Source organism: Oncorhynchus kisutch, linkage group LG12 (assembly GCF_002021735.2).
Source record: "Oncorhynchus kisutch isolate 150728-3 linkage group LG12, Okis_V2, whole genome shotgun sequence".
Taxonomy (NCBI): Eukaryota; Metazoa; Chordata; class Actinopteri; order Salmoniformes; family Salmonidae; genus Oncorhynchus; species Oncorhynchus kisutch.
Genome location: NC_034185.2, coordinates 22,889,837 through 22,907,275, shown reverse-complemented (window position 1 = coordinate 22,907,275; position 17,439 = coordinate 22,889,837). Strand labels below are relative to the sequence as shown.

At 44.0% G+C, this 17,439-nt stretch overlaps 1 protein-coding gene across 1 annotated transcript in view; it reads right to left on the bottom strand.

Moving 5' to 3' along the window:
- The window catches only part of LOC109900720 (mannosyl-oligosaccharide 1,2-alpha-mannosidase IA-like), a 172,992-nt gene that overhangs the window by 43,595 nt on the left and 111,958 nt on the right, over window positions 1-17,439 (bottom strand). The window contains exon 5 of the mRNA XM_020496488.2: window positions 2,531-2,625. Within this exon, the coding sequence (XP_020352077.1) occupies window positions 2,531-2,625 (95 nt within the window). The remainder of the gene's footprint in view (window positions 1-2,530; window positions 2,626-17,439) is intronic.

Here is a 17,439-nt window from a genome sequence, read left to right as displayed (position 1 = left end):
CCCTCCTGGCTAATAAAAACAGCCATCAGACAGTGTGTTGGTATCTGAGAAAATATAACATGCAACATATTAAGCTAAAGACATTTATTTAATTCAGTGCAGTAGCCGTGACAAACCACACACATGTTCAGTTTTTGTGATATTGATAAAATCCCTCTCCCTGTTCTTTGCTGTGCTGAGGGTTGTGTAGTGAGCAGGAATTGTTAAGAGTGAGTATGGTATGCAAATAAGGCCTCTCGCAACCATTGGACTGCCGGGGATGAGCACGCTACACGAGCTGCAGGACTGGAGCAGACAGGACAGATGGGACATAACAGAGAGGATGTTTATTCTCATAGCTGAGACGAGCCGCTGGCGTCACACGCCCCCCCCTGTTCTTCCTCTCCCTCCCTGCTTCATCCCCCTTTTACCCACCAGGCAGCAACTTGTTTAGCGTCTCTGGAAAAACAATTTCCAAACCCAATAAAAATCCTCCAACAGGTTTGCCCCTGGAGAGTAGCAGCTGACCCTCTATCCTCCAGACTCCATCCCGTCTCCCTCTCTCTTTTCTGAGGGAGGTGGGCGGATAGGTTTGTCCCTTCAGGGGGGATACGGTAAGAGCGAGGGTAGTGATGGAGGGAGGGGAACAAGGAGGTCCAGGGAGGGCAGTCTATGGATTTGTTAGCCGGGACAACACATGACCTTGACAGCGCTGCATTGTTTTGAAGCGGTTTCTGTGTAGAGCAGGAGAGAGGGAGCCATGGCAGCTATGGACACTGTAGTCGAGACGCTGAGCGGGGGCCATTCAGAGTAAGGTGCAGGCAGGATAATAATCTAGAGGCAGGCTCCATTTGCGAGAGAGCATCATAACAAAAAACTTGGTCCAGACAAGGTGTAGTCAAAACACTGACTTATCAATGGCAGAGCCCAGAACATCGATACACAGACAACATTCCTCCCTTCTGTGGTTTGGGGGATGGAATAAAGGAAGCAGAGACCGTACTTCGCAAAACAACTGTGCTTTTATGTGCCACTATGCTATCAGAGTGGAGAATACGTTAAAGCCGGGGAGAAAGACAAGTATTTGCAATAGTCTGTGCAGTTAATGTAACCGAGGGAAACAGAGGGAGGGAGAGTGAAACTATTGAAGGGGGGGTGATATATCAAATTAATGTTCCACATGCCTGTATCGCTAGAATCATGAAAAAAATAAAAATGTATTAACGTTCTTTTTGGTCTAGTCTTCTTTGCTGCTTCTGTGCTGTGTGGAGTGTGCACCTTCCCACCTGCACACAGACACCAAGCCCCTCCCCCTGCCACTCACAACAACAGAAGGAGAAAGATAACTTTATCCTCTCTGACAACAAGCAGTTTAAACACGCTACAGAATGGGTTATATGGACACCAAAACGCTTAGAAACATTATTTTACTGTAATAGACAACTTAACCTTTCCAACCATACCCTTTATGTCTCAACTACCAAAATATAAACAGAGCAGACCCTACTAAAACAAGAGTATTAATGATTGTGGAAAATTCATGCTCAGTTACAGTTATGCGCGGCATTGCAGTACCACATACTGCTAGAAGCATTTTAGCCACAGACTGTTTTGTACTAGCTGTCTAGTCTGAGTTTTATAAATGTGCAATGAGCATTAAAAGATGCATTTAAATAAAGAACTGGCAACTCGTTCTCATTCTGAGAAATGAGCATCTTCTTATCCAGATAGGCCAGTAGATTTTATTCTCTAAACAAAGTGAACAGGCGGTGTTGTTCAAACAAATAGAGACAGACAGGATGGTGTATGCATAACAGTTCAACTGTTCCACCTTGTTAGGTTAGCAAGCAAATAGATCCAAGTTGACTAGACTTTAGCTTGCTACTTACTAGCACGTGCGTTTGTGCTTGAGAGATTGTTTATTATATATAATGCCTGCTACAAGAAGAAGTTGTTCATTATTAGTGGATTTGCATGGTTCTAGTTAAATTTGTAACAAAAAGGGCATTTTCAGAAACAGACTTGAAAGCTAGATCAGTGATTATTGCAACAACAAAAAAAGCAGGTTAAACTATGATCAAATATTTAAATGATTAGTGCGTCTTATGGTTGTGGAAGGCTTATATTTAGCCTAGGTATAACTTCACAAGTCCCTGAATTCAGTAGATTATTCCTGACTGTTTGAAATGCAGTGTGTTGACCTTTAATTGTGCAACAAAGCAAATTTAGAGATATGTCATGAAGTGGCCATAATTTAGGGGAAAAAATGAACCAGATATGATCGCCCAGCCCTAATTGAAGGCTTTTGGTCTTTACTCCTGTGAATGGAGTACAAGGACGAGTGATGCAAGGGAAGAGTGAGCTGTTTCAAGCTGCTCAGTGGGTGTGTGTCATGTCTGTAGAGGTACAGGGTCTAGGTATTGTCCTCTTCTAAATGTATAATGAGTGATGTTCCACTATTGGGAATAGTGATTTACTTGTAGTAGAGTGGGCAGACTGTACAGTGTGTATATAAACAGACAGACATGTGCTGTATGAGTGCAGGACTCACCTCTTCAGGTTTAGGAGGGCCCAGGGGATGCCTGTGGGGGTTTTGAATGCAGGCAACAGCTTCTCTCCCAGTTCTATGGCCTTCCTCCTGAACACCTGCCAAAAAAACAGAGAGAGACTCATCAGCAAAAACAATCTCTTCATGTCATTCCGTCAATGTCTAAGAGGTGGTGACAGGGATCCTTGGACAATGGCCATAAAGCTCTTCCTGTCACATGGGCCTTTATTCTCACATGCAGCATGGCCCTGCTTCCTGTCAGAGAGTAGGGAAAGAAGAGGCTGTTTCCTGGTGTGTGTGTGTGTGTGTGTGTGTGTGTGTGTGTGTGTGTGTGTGAGTGAGTGAGTGAGTGAGTGAGTGAGTGAGTGAGTGAGTGAGTGAGTGAGTGAGTGAGTGAAAGAGAGAGAGAGAGAGAGAGAGAGAGAGAGAAAGGCAGAGAGGAACAGAGAGAGTGAGAGGAAAAGAAAGACAGGGAAAGAGACCGGAAGAGTGAAACAGAGAGAGAGTGTTTAGGCCCGCTTCCTGCACCAGGCTGATAAGAACTAATCAGATAAGAGCAGAGCAGAGCGTGGAGGCTCTGAGGCATTCCTTCCCATCCTGCACTGCACTCTGCTCTGCTATTCAACGCTGAGCTGCCTCACACCACCTCCCTCTCTATGCCTCCTTTCTTCCCACCATCACAGCCCTGGATATACATCTATCAACCCCTTCAGATCAGGGACAGGAAAATGTCACCATGTCACGAGAGCTTTACATTAAATCATATACAATGACACCAATATACAATGACAGGTAAGGCATCAAAGGCACTTGTGCATCTTCCCGTCTATGTTGAGTCCTGAGAGGATTCTGTACTGTAGGAAATAGGAATACTCATGTAGAATAAATACATTCCCTATGAAGTATCCAGAAGTTTCTGTGAATGCACTCACTCTCGGGAGATGCCCCAGTCAATAATCTGAATTTCATTCAGACATTTTGGCTCTCAGGAAAAGTGCTCTGTGTGCAGCTAAATGCAGCGTATGAGTGTCTGAATGAAATTCTAATTATTGGGATCTACTGTAACTAACCGAGATAACAAAGCTGTATACATGATCTCAACTGTGTGTTCCATCATCACATGTTCCTGTACTAGTTCTGAAGTGACTTGGAGCTGTCAGAGGAGGTCGTAAGACGCTGTGAAGAACAGGGAGTGTTGGTCTTGGATATGCGCGGAGACGTCTCCAAGCAGCAACAATCCGGTGTGTCACTGCCTTCCGAGGGACCTGTGCCACATGGCTTCATGCTAATCCAATTGTTGTGAAAAGATATTCTCTCCTCTATGAAGTATTAAAATGGCATATGTCCAGCCTCTCAATAGTGGGGAATGTCTCACTAGTACCAAACGCCTGCACAAAGACGAGAGGGCACGAATGAATAAGGTAAAACATCAACAGAGTCGGTCTGTTGAAAGTCATTTAATGGGGTCTTTTCAAAAAGCAGATGTAGATGATGTATAAAGAGTACAATCTCAAAGGCAGGAGCTGGTGGCCTTTCAAAAGAGGCATTCAGGAGCTGCGTAGGTACAGGGTGGTGCTTTCCCCCATCATTTCATTCACTGGACACCCGCTGAGACTAGTGCCCTACTCAAAAAAACAGCCTCCAAATAATCTCCTGCTGTGCCCTTGGAGTCTCTGGACAAGGTCACCTGTTAACCTGCTCTACTAATAATCACAATGTCTCCCGCTGTGTCCTTGAAGCCTCTGGACAAGGTCACCTGTTAACCTGCTCTACTAATAATCACAATGTCTCCCGCTGTGTCCTTGAAGCCTCTGGACAAGGTCACCTGTTAACCTGCTCTACTAATAATCACAATGTCTCCCGCTGTGTCCTTGAAGCCTCTGGACAAGGTCACCTGTTAACCTGCTCTACTAATAATCACAATGTCTCCCGCTGTGTCCTTGAAGCCTCTGGACAAGGTCACCTGTTAACCTGCTCTACTAATAATCACAATGTCTCCCGCTGTGTCCTTGAAGCCTCTGGACAAGGTCACCTGTTAACCTGTTCTACTAAATCCACAGCGCTGTTCCTTCTGCCCGCCACTCCTCCCTCTGCTCTGTGATGAGGTGTTGGTTGTCTGTCTACCTCTCTCTCGCCACTCTGTCATTTATTACATTGGACTTTTATGGCTCAATTCTGAGGAGGTTATGAAAGTAATCTGGAGCTCCCGTGCCGTAAGTAGAGGACATCCACAAATCATCCCATCCCACCAGGGTTAGCACATACAGACAGGCCGAGACTGGAGATATCCTGTGTACCTACATCTCATCCAATTTGTGTGATTAATGCTTTTAATGATGCCAGGACGCTGGAGAATAAATAAACCAGAGCCCCACCTAGAGTCATCAAGCAAACTGTCAACAAGGTTTAATAAGCAATCAAATGATCTGCAACCCCAAACAACCGGGCCAGGCTGGGTGGCAGATAATATTAGTAAATATTGATCATGATAATCATATTCCTCACTCCAGTGAGTTTGAAGAATGACTTATCACTGATATGAGAAAATCATCTTTGAAGTAGAACAGATGTTATACAGAAGACAAATACAGCAACAGTTCTTTTTGCAGGTTTCCTGACACTGAGTAGGAATAAGGTAAACACTCATTTGGACAATTCAGGTCAAAGGAAACAAAGAAGGATGCAGTTCTGAAGATGGGGAGATGAAAGTAGTAAAAATACAACTTGCACACACCATATTAGTGCAATAGGGGCCATATTTGTCCTCTACAAAGTCATTTAGGCAATAAGGACAAAGCAAGACAGAGACAGTGACACAAAGACAGAGAGGGTGTAGTTTGTACAACAGGACTATGTGCCCGTCACTGGGAGCCAGGCTAACGGCTCCTGTGCTTTGTGGCTGTGGGGAAGAGGGCTGGACATGCCACTAAATAAGATGAATTACCTTGCTGGGCCGGGGGTGACTGGGCCGCCTTGCGGGACACAGCCCAAATTACTCCATGCGTCTGTGGGGAAGAACCAGACAGGGCTCTGGCTCCTCCAATAGATCAACCCACACCCAGCGTTCCCCCATGGCCTAGCTGTCCCTGGATGAAACCTGGCAGGGAGGGACTGGGGGATATAGGCCCAGTAGTTGGAACTCCAATCCCTTGACATGAAGCTCCAGGGAACACACATCACAGGTCACCAACAGGACTGAAAATGGCACTATGAAAATTCCCTTCACCATGGCTACCATACCATAATATTTAGGTTAAATCTGAGAACTTACTGTACGTGCTTTCTACTGTAGCCATTGTGGATTCATATACATTGTATTTGAAAAGTATTCAGACTCCTTCACTTTTTTCCACGTTTCAGCCTTATTCTAAAATTGATTCAATTGTCCCCCCCATCAATATACACACAATATCCCATAATGACTGACAAAAACAGTTTTTTAGATTGTTTTCCCAAATGTATATAAAAAAACAAATATCACATAAGTTTTCAGACCATTTCCTCAGTACTTTGTTGAAGCACCTTTGGCAGCGATTATAGTCTCGGGTCTTCTTGGGTATGATGCTACAAGCTAAGCACAGCTGTACTTGGGGAGTTTATCCCATTCTTCTCTGAAAATCCTTTCAAGTTCTGTCAGGTTGGATGGGGAGTGTCGCTGCACAGCTATTTTCAGGTCTATCCAGAGATTTTCAAAATTGGGTACAAGTCCGGACTCTGGCTGGGCCAGTCAAGGACATTCAGAGACTTGTCCAGAAGCCACTGTCATTGTCTTGGATGTGTGCTTAGGGTCGTTGTCCTGTTGGAAGGTGAACCTTTGCCCCAGTCTGAGATCTCCTTTAATCTTTCCCTCGATCCTGACTAGTCTCTCAGCCCCTGCCGCTGAAAAACATCCCCACAGCATGATGCTGCCACCACCATGCTTCACCGTAGGGATGGTATTGACCAGATGCCCTCCAGACGTGATGCTTGGCATTCAGACCAAAGAGTTCAATATTGTTTTCATCAGACCAGAGAATCTTGTTTCTCATGGTCTGAGAGTCCTTTAGGTGCCTTTTGGCAAACTCCAAGCAGGCTGCCATGTGCTTTAACCTTCTGTCTGGCCACTCTACCAGAAAGGCCTGATTGGTGGAGTGCTGCAGAGATGGCTGTCCTTCTGGAAGGTTATTCCATCTCCACAGAGGACTTCTGGAGCTCTGACAGAGTGACCATTGGGTTCTTGGTCACCTCCCTGACCAAGGCCTTTCTCCCCCGAATGCTGAGTTTGGTCGGGTGGTCAGCTCTAGGAAGAGTCTTGGTGGTTCCAAACTTCTTCCATTTAAGAATGATGGAGGCCACTGTGTTCTTGGGGACCTTCAATGCTGCACACATTTTTTGGTACTCTTCCTCTGTCATTATGGAGTATTGTGTGTAGATTGATAAAATACAGTGAGGCAAAAAAGTATTTAGTCAGCCACCAATTGTGCAAGTTCTCCCACTTAAAAAGATGAGGCCTGTAATTTTCATCATAGGTACACTTCAACTCTGACAGACAAAATGAGAAAAAAAATCCAGAAAATCACATTGTAGGATTTTTTATGAATTTATTTGCAAATTATGGTGGAAAATAAGTATTTGGTCAATAACAAAGGTTTTTCTCAATACTTTGATATATACCCTTTGTTGGCAATGACAGAGGTCAAACGTTTTCTGTAAGTCTTCACAAGGTTTTCACACACTGTTGCTGGTATTTTGGCCCATTCCTCCATGCAGATCTCCTCTAGAGCAGTGATGTTTTGGGGCTGTTGGGGCCCGGCAACACAGACTTTCAACTCCCTCCAAAGATTTTCTATGGGGTTGAGATCTGGAGACTGGCTAGGCCACAACAGGACCTTGAAATGCTTCTTACGAAGCCACTCCTTCGTTGCCCGGGCGGTGTGTTTGGGATCATTGTCATGCTGAAAGACCCAGCCACGTTTCATCTTCAATGCCCTTGCTGATGGAAGGAGGTTTTCACTCAAAATCTCACGATACATGGCCCCATTCATTCTTTCCTTTACACGGAAAGCATGATGTTTCCACCCCCATGCTTCACAGTAGGTATGGTGTTCTTTGGATGCAACTCAGCATTCTTTGTCCTCCAAACACGACGAGTTGAGTTTTTACCAAAACGTTATATTTTGGTTTCATCTGACCATATGACATTCTCCCAATCTTCTTCTGGATCATCCAAATGCTCTCTAGAAAACTTCAGACGGGCCTGGACATGTACTGGCTTAAGCAGGGGGACACGTCTGGCACTGCAGGATTTGAGTCCCTGGCGGCGTAGTGTGTTACTGATGGTAGGCTTTGTTACTTTGGTCCCAGCTCTCTGCAGGTCATTCACTAGGTCCCCCCGTGTGGTTCTGGGATTTTTGCTCACCGTTCTTGTGATCATTTTGACCCCACGGGGTGAGATCTTGTGTGGAGCCCCAGAACGAGGGAGATTATCAGTGGTCTTGTATGTCTTCCATTTCCTAATAATTGCTCCCACAGTTGATTTCTTCAAACCAAGCTGCTTACCTATTGCAGATTCAGTCTTCCCAGCCTGGTGCAGGTCTACAATTTTGTTTCTGGTGTCCTTTGACAGCTCTTTGGTCTTGGCCATAGTGGAGTTTGGAGTGTGACTGTTTGAGGTTGTGGACAGGTGTATTTTATACTGATAACAAGTTCAAACAGGTGCCATTAGTACAGGTAACGAGTGGAGGACAGAGGAGCCTCTTAAATAATAAGTTACAGGTCTGTGAGAGCCAGAAATCTTGCTTGTTTGTAGGTGACCAAATACTTATTTTCCACCAAATAAATTCATAAAAAAATCGTACAATGTGATTTTCTGGATTTTTTTTCTTCTCATTTTGTCTGTCATAGTTGAAGTGTACCTATGATGAAAATGACAGCCCTCTCTCATCTTTTTAAGTGGGAGAACTTGCACAATTGGTGGCTGACTAAATACTTTTTTGCCCCACTGTATATATTTAATCAATTTTAGGCTAAGGCTGCAACGTAACAAAATGTGGAAAAAGACAAGCGGTCTGAACACTTTCCGAATGCACAGTATAATACAATATGGAATACCGATAGATATTCAGAAGTTTGTGGTGATATTAGGATGGCTTTTAAACCCCCATGAGATCTCCAATCTCCATTGGTATGAGCTCAGTCCTGCAGATGTAAGCACAGGGTTTAGCTGTTTGTTTATTTGGAACCCATTAGCTTCCTCAGAAGGAGCAGCTACTTTTTCTGGGGTCCACCAAAAACATGACAAGTAACAAAACACTGATAGACAAGTACAGTCACACAAATGTTAAATACAAATCAAATGTTATTTGTCACATGCACTGAATACAACAGGTGTAGACTTTAGTGAAATGCTTACTTACAAGTCCTTAACCAACAATGCAGTTTTAAGAAAAATAAGTGAAGAAAAATCTATTATTAAAGAGCAGCAGTAAAATAACAGTAATGAGACCACATACAGGGGGCACCAGTACAGAGTCAATGTGCGGGGGCACAGGTTAGTCGAGTTAATTGAGGTAATATGTACATGTAGGTAGAGGTAGTAACTATGCAAGGATAATAAACAGAGAGTAGCAGCAGCGTAAAAGAGGGGGGGGGGGGGGGGGGGGGGTGGCATTGACGATAATGCAAATGATCCCGGTAGCCATTTAATTAGCTGTTCAGGAGTCTTATGGTTCAGGGTAGAAGCTGTTTAAAGAAGCCTTTTGGACCTGGACTTGGCGCGCCGGTACCGCTTGTCGTGTGGTAGCAGAGAGAACAGTCTATGACTGGGGTGGCTGGAGTCTTTGACAAATATTAGGGCCTTCATCTGACACCGCCTGGTGTAGTGGTACTGGATGGCAGGAAGCAACGATTTACAAACAATAAAAATACAAATATATACAAACAATACAACAGCAAAAATGTGTGTGCGCACGCGTCCCCTCACAGTCCCCACCGTTCCATGAGTTGTTGTTTAATCCATTTTTAAAGATCATTTAGGCTGTTTGAGTATTTGTATTTATTATGGATCTCCGTTAGCTGCTGCCAAGGCTCTTGCTACTCTTCCTGTGGTCCGGCAAAATTAATGCATTTATGACATTTTTCTAACATTACAATACATTCATAACAGATTTCATAACACACTAAGTGTGTGCCCTCAGTCCCCTACTCCCCTACCACATATCTACAACACAAAATCCATGTGTACGTGTGTGTATAGTGAGTATGTTATCATGTGTGTGTCTGTGTCTATGTTTGTGTTTCTTCCCAGTCCCCACTGCTCCATAAGGTGTATTTTTATATCTCGTTTTTAAAATCTGAATCTACTGCTTGCATTAGTTGCCTGATGTGGAATAGAGTTACATGTAGACATGGCCCTACTGTATGTAGTACTGTGTGCCTCACATAGTCTGTTCTGGACTTGGGAACTATGAAGAGACCTCTGGTGGTCTGCTGCCTTGTGGGGTATGCATGGGTGTCTGAGCTGTGTGCTAGTTGTTTAAACAGACACCTCGGGTCTTTCAACATGTCAATACCTCTCACAAATACAAGTAGTGATGAAGTCACCACACGACTGAACAGTAGTCCAGGTGTAACAGAACTAGAGCCTGTAGGACCTGCCTTGTTGATAGTGCTGTTAAGAAGGTAGAGCAGTGCTTTATTATGGACAGACTTCTCCCCATCTTAGCTGCTGTTTTTTCAATATGTTTTGACCATGACAGTTTAGTCACCTCACCTTGCTAAATTGAGATATTATTTATTACACAATTTAATGATTTATCCCAAATACAACGCTTTTAGTTTTTGAAATATTTAGTACTAATTTATTCCTTGCCACCCATTCTGAAACTAACCACAGCTCTTTGTTAAGTCTTGCAGTAATTTCAGTCGCTGTAGTAGATGATGTGTATAGTGTTGAGTGATCCGCATACATAGACACACTGGCTTTACTGAAAGACAAAAATGAATGGGAACTTATTGGCACCGTACGAAACATATACACGATGTACAATACGACTCAAATGGACGTTGTTTCATTCAATACGTATTGCAAATGCCATATGGCAAATGCCATATGGCAAATGCCAAGTGTCACACAGCAAAAATCCAATTTATGGCGAGCACGCTCCACGGTAAATTTTCATATTGCAAATGCACATCAAGTCAAGACCCAAGGGTCAAATTTGGAAATTTGGATTTTTTTTCCAAAAACTTATCTCCACCTTAAAAATGCTTTTCATGCGTTCATGGCGCACTATAAAATTCTGCGTTGCTGTGAATTCGTTTTGGACTTAGGGACTGAAGAGACCGCTGTTGGCATGTCTTGTGGGGTATGTATGGGTGTCTAAGCTGAATGGTATTTGATTATAGAGACAATCTGGAATTTCCACAGCGATACTTCTCATAAAAACTAGAAGAGAAGCAGTTAATCTCTCGTCAACCCTCAACCAGGAAAGACTGGCATGCATGTTGTTGATGTTAGTTCTGTATGTGCAGTTAAGGGCAAGATGTGCTGCTCTGTTTAGAGCCAGCAGTTGTCTTTTTTTGCTGCACTTGACTATATTACTGGACAGTAATCAAGATGGGACAAGACCACAACCTGAAAAAATAGTAAAGTTGATGTGTCAAAAATAAAAAATATTTTTTTATAATAGACATACCCCTCCCCATCTTCATAACTTTTACAATATGACTTGACCATGATAATTGATCATCCAATGTTATACCTAAGAGTTTAGCTTCCTCAACTTGCTTACACCCTTTATGTACAACTCAAGTCAAGGTTTAGGTCTTAGAGAATGTTTTGAACCAAACACAATGTTTCAGTTTTAGATGTATTTAAGACCAGTATATTATTAAGCACTCATTCTGATACTGACTGGAAGCTCACTGGCTTTGGGTTCTGACAAGTAGAGTGTGGAATCATCCGGCTTAAGGTTTCCATTAGCCGGTAACTGCTGGCTTTTGGCCACAAAATATATATTTTTAAAGCAGATAAATAAAATTGTTGCCGACAAAATGACTGGGTGAAAAAAAATCATTCATTTATGGAAATGTCAGTCGACGTAAATACTATTGACCGTAATGCTTATTTGTCTATAGGTTCATTTGCATGATTTAGTGAAATTAAATTGGCCTTTTGTGTGTTGCTAGTCATGTGTCATATTTATCCAACACAACTATCACACGCCCAGCACACAGAGCCTATTTTGAGAACTTCTCCTGCAGCTCCTCAGCTGGTTGCTGCTGGAATAAAACATGTGCCTCTATTATCCCATTCATTGTGCAACAATTCTAAATGCAGTTATGTGTGTAAAACAGTTTTGGTGCACGATTAAAACGAGATAATATTTTTATTTCTCAACTGGTAATTGAAAGCGCGCCTCCCATTCACCATCCAAGTGCAGGCAAACAGGCTATCAGCGTGTCACCCACCACATAACAATGTGAGCTGGACATAGAATGTATTTTGAAAACATACTTAATAGGAAAAATCTGACTATGCAAACGTAGAGGCAATTCTTTTATAAAGACTTCATAAGCGGCGCGTGAGTTTCCAGTTTGGGGAAGCTCATAGCCTGTAGTCCAATACAGCAGAAGGCCTATAACTTCCCTGCTCTTTCACACCGAGGATTAGGTATTATTGAGATTGTTGGAAAGATTTTTTAAATAGCTTACTGTAAGCAACTATAGCTTCAATATTTTATAATTCACAAAGGATGTTAAAAAAACACTTCCCTAAGTGTTCACGCAGCAGGCCAGGTACTTCTATACATGCTCAGGCACACACCCTCCCTCAACATTATCAGGACAGGGGAAACAGACACATGCTCAGGCACACACCCTCCCTCAACATCAACAGGACAGGGGAAACAGACACATGCTCAGGCACACACCCTCCCTCAACATTATCAGGACAGGGGAAACAGACACATGCTCAGGCACACACCCTCCCTCAACATCAACAGGACAGGGGAAACAGACACATGCTCAGGCACACACCCTCCCTCACCATTATCAGGACAGGGGAAACAGACACATGCTCAGGCACACACCCTCCCTCACCATTATCAGGACAGGAGAAACAGACACATGCTCAGGCACACACCCTCCCTCAACATCAACAGGACAGGGGAAACAGACACATGCTCAGGCACACACCCTCCCTCAATATCAACAGGACAGGGGAAACAGACACATGCTCAGGCACACACCCTCCCTCACCATTATCAGGACAGGAGAAACAGACACATGCTCAGGCACACACCCTCCCTCAACATCAACAGGACAGGGGAAACAGACACATGCTCAGGCACACACCCTCCCTCAATATCAACAGGACATGGGAAACAGACACATGCTCAGGCACACACCCTCCCTCAACATCAACAGGACAGGGGAAACAGACACATGCTCAGGCACACACCCTCCCTCAACATCAACAGGACAGGGGAAACAGACACATGCTCAGGCACACACCCTCCCTCAACATCAACAGGACAGGGGAAACAGACACATGCTCAGGCACACACCCTCCCTCAACATCAACAGGACAGGGAAACCAGACCAGACACTCGAGTTTTCCCCACCTCTTCCACAATAATTTGACCAAATTCAAAACAACAATACTTCTCTTTCACTATTAGATATTTTATACAAAAATATGATGGTTCAATGCTGTCATTTCACTTGAGTTTTTCCACTTTACTTGTGAAATATTGAAATGATTGCCAATATCGAAAGGTTTTGTTATAAATGACCCATCAATTTCAATGAACGATGGAGAGGAATGAGTTTTCTGCCCATGATATCAGAGCTAAGGATGACGATGCCTAGACAATAGCAATGTTTCCAGACTGGATCTTTTATCAGACAGAGTGGTCTGTCCGTCTTAAGATGCCATCTTGTGCTCAGCAGGCTAAAGCCTCAAACAGGGCCTGAAAAACTAATTGCTGGGAAAGAGCAGCTTTGTCCCATCTAATTGTGGTAAGCTGCACACACAGGAAAGAGGAGGTCAAATTGCATTACGAAATGAAACCCAGCAGGCTGTTAACCAGAGTGCACTGCCAGTTAACTTCCCCCTGACGGAGTGACTCATAGCAGTGCTGTCCTCCCTAAGGACTGAGGGGAACAACATTCAAAACAGGCCTCTGGACAGAACTGGGGCTTTCAGAAATGGCAAAGAGCAGCAAAGAGCCTGAGGTGTGACTTGAGGGGCTCCTCTGGCCTCTCGGGAGGGGCTTCAAACTGCCCGCTGGGCATCACTCACCTCACATCTTAAATGACGACTCAGTCCTTTGTCCTCTCCTTAGTGAACGATTAAGCAGCTAGATAGAACCCCATTCCCTATTTCACCCCAATAAGTATTTATTTGAGGAATGGCGTTCCTATGCTTTAAGATTACTAGGTGCCATTTGTAGTTTGTGCCTCTCTGTTATGCCACCATTAATGAGGCTAACCACAGCAGATCACGCCCCGGGTGCAGGGGAAGACATTTTTGAAAGGACACTTCAAGGCAATTACCACACTCATTTGTAGGGATTAATCTTAAGTCAGCACTGTGTGCCTGCTATATGAGGGGCTGTAAGGCGCCTCTACTTCTCTCCTAGCTACTCATTACAACTAAGAATTCACAGCAGAGAGAGAGACTGAGGGAAAGAGGGAGAGTGGGTTAGTGAGAGAAGGGTATTTTGTGGGAGGGAAAGTTTGAGAAAGAGAAAATGCCCCAGGGAGAGGGAGTGAGTGAGAGGGAGAGACGACATTAGAAAAGTAGAGAGAAATTCTGAGGGGCAGCAGTAAATCCAAATGAGGTGACCTAGATCTTGTGTCCTTCTGTCAATCTACTCAAACACATTTGTTGCATTTAACTCAAATAATGACTTCCATGACATTGATAAAATGAAGCCTGGTTCGTTCAAAGGTAGCTTTAATATGCTGAAACTGTACTTTTATATTCAAATGAGATGGGAAAAACGCTACAGTATGTCTGATATGCTAACGTTACCAACTATCAATATTGTCTTGCAAGCTACATTTAGCTAATGTGTGTACGAATAACAAAATAAACCCTTTAATTGCCTGCACATGCTTGTGAATTGTTGCATTATTCAAGAGTGAAATATGGTTGGCTTGCATTATTCAAGAGTGTAGCTAGCTAATATGTTTTAGAAGAAACGTTGCTTACATTGTTGAATAGCTTGCAATCCTACTGGCTAGTCAGTGGCTACTTTAATACTGATATTTAAGGTACATTTTTAGCTGCAGAGCAAGAATGCCACATTGCCAGCCAGAAAGAAAGGTAAGGCAAGGATGGCATGTAAATTTAAATGTTTATGTACATATTAAGCAAATTCAAAACCTCTTCGTGCTGCCTCTCAAACGTTTGTCAATGAGAATAGCCTCAGAGGCCAGACCAGGTGCAGGAAAACTGACTTCTCTGCCACAAGCAAGATCCTTTGGCAGAGCTAACATATAGGCAGTGGAATGGGACTATCTGGTACTGGAGCGGATAGCCATGGCCTACTTAGCCGAGGAGCAACCATTTCCCCAATCTACTCTAAAGACCAAAAGGGCACATCAAGCTCTGACACAGCCTATCAACTGACCAGGGCCCAGATGTGTGGCTTAAGCTCAGTGCCATCCGACTTGGTTTTCACACTCTGGTCTATAAGCACACTTCAAGCAGTTTGAGAGAGAGAGCGAGAGGAGCGAGAGAGAGAGATGGAGGGAAGGAGGGAGGGATGTGGTATGTGTTGAAAGAGGCCTTAGATGAAGAGGGACCTCCGCTGAGAATGGACGAAAGGCGTGTAGAGGCAGACAAGGACGTCCATTCACACAGGAGCAGGAGGGCTTAGTGCTGAGAGCAATCAGGACCGGACAGACAGGAGGGAAAGGCTGAGCTGACGGGCTCTGCCTGGCTGCCTCTTTCAGCTCACACTTGGGAACCCTGGACTGCTTTAAACAACGGTTTCTCATCAGCTCCTCAGCAGTCCTCTTCAATACGGATTATTGTGCCTGAGAGCCTCAGAGCTGGGAGGAGGAGATGGCGGAAGAAGAGGAGGAGGGCTGTGGCCGACTAGAGTGATAAGCTGCTCCCAGCAGCCCCATTCCCAAAGTAATTTAGGCCTACGTAAGGCAGGGATGAGCTGGGATCTTCCTCATGTCTGAGAGGGAGGAGAGAAATAGTTGTGTCTATATGCCTGAACAAACTAGCCACAGTACTAAGATCTTCTCTCTTGTAAAAAACAAACAGAAGGCTCTCCCTGAGGGGGTAGATGATGGTAAACAACCAAACGGAAGAGAAGAGGAGAAAAAAGCCCTGGTGTTTTCTGGAGCCTAATCCTTCAGGGGTGGAACTGGCTCAAATCTGCTCAATGCGAGGCACCACTCGCACACAAGAACATAGTCCATAAATTGAAAACAGCAGTGAGGAGAGATCCTCTAAAAGCCTGGATTGATACCGATCCATGGAGGAGATGACACTGATATTCCCCGGGCCCTGGCTCTCCAGCTAATGAAAGGCATGTGCTGTGGAGATCTGCCCTATACCAGAGAGTCTGACACAGGGTCTGTTACACCAGTCACGACACATATCACTTCCCTGTGTGTTCCTTATCAATTACACCTCAGTCACAAAATAGGCAAGAGAACGGGGGAGAAAACACCAAGCTCATTACCGTCCGTGAATTGCTAGCTTGTATTGATTGGAGTTTGTGCCTGGCAAAGTGCTGCCGTGACTTTCCAAGATAATTATGTTTCAGTCGTCAGTGCGTTTTCTTTAATTCATTCATTCTCTCTGTTAATGGCGGGGTGACTCTGAGAGGCACGCAATATAACATGGCATGCAGCCCGGAAATAAGAGATTTATTCAGGAGCCGAGCTAGCGGATGTCTTTATTGTCCCAGATAGGCTGGCTCCATTGTGTTGGCTAAGGTGGCGGTGGTGATGTGAGATGAGTGAGCAGATGCTAGGTGATAGAGGGTTTTTATCTGTGCATGATCCCATTGAACAACTCTTGCTGGGGCACGAGAGCTGCTGCATTAACTCGGGCATTAACTCAGGCATCCACACACACACCTGACAGATACAGTACAAAGGCACACACATGATAAACCGAGGGGAGAAATAGAAAATGAGAGGAAGAGATTGTAGGGTAAGCTATAAAAACTGATCTAGTCGTCCATCATGGCTTTCACTGCACCTTTGACTACACTAAACATTATTGAAAATGAAATGAAAATAAGTGATGGGGGGGGGATCAATATTATTTTTGACAATATATAGTATCGTATCATTTTGACAATATAGCATAGCTTGTTCTCCATCTTATTTTTTAACTAGGGAGCCAATTTGTTTTCAGAACTTTTATTTCCTTGACTGATCAAAACCCTAAAAACCTTTCTCATGGCTCTCTCCGGTCCCTCTGCAGTCGACATATGAGCAATATGTTTGGAACACTGAATCACAATAAAATCACAGTATCAAATTGCAACATTTGAATCATGAGAATCGCAAAACATTGTATCGGCACCTAAGTACTGTGATAATATCATATTGAGAGGTCCCTGGCAATTCCCAGCCCTAATGAAAATGAGTATATTGTGCGTGTCTGTATGTAGGGAGTAGCTCAACATGAGCCGGGTCATGTCTGCCTGTGCTGCTATTCAGATGGAAATGAATGACTGAGAAAGGACACACTGCCTGATGGAGGGAGATACAGAGACAGAAAGAGAGCGAGAGAGCCAGATAGAGAACAAGAGATAGACCTCTTAGCTCTTGTGGCGTGAATGTTCTGTGTCCCACCAGGGACCACCTGTCAGGAGCGATAAAGCAGGTTGGATCAGAGGAACTGGGCAGACAGACAGACAGACAGACAGACACAGTTTCTGCAGATGGGA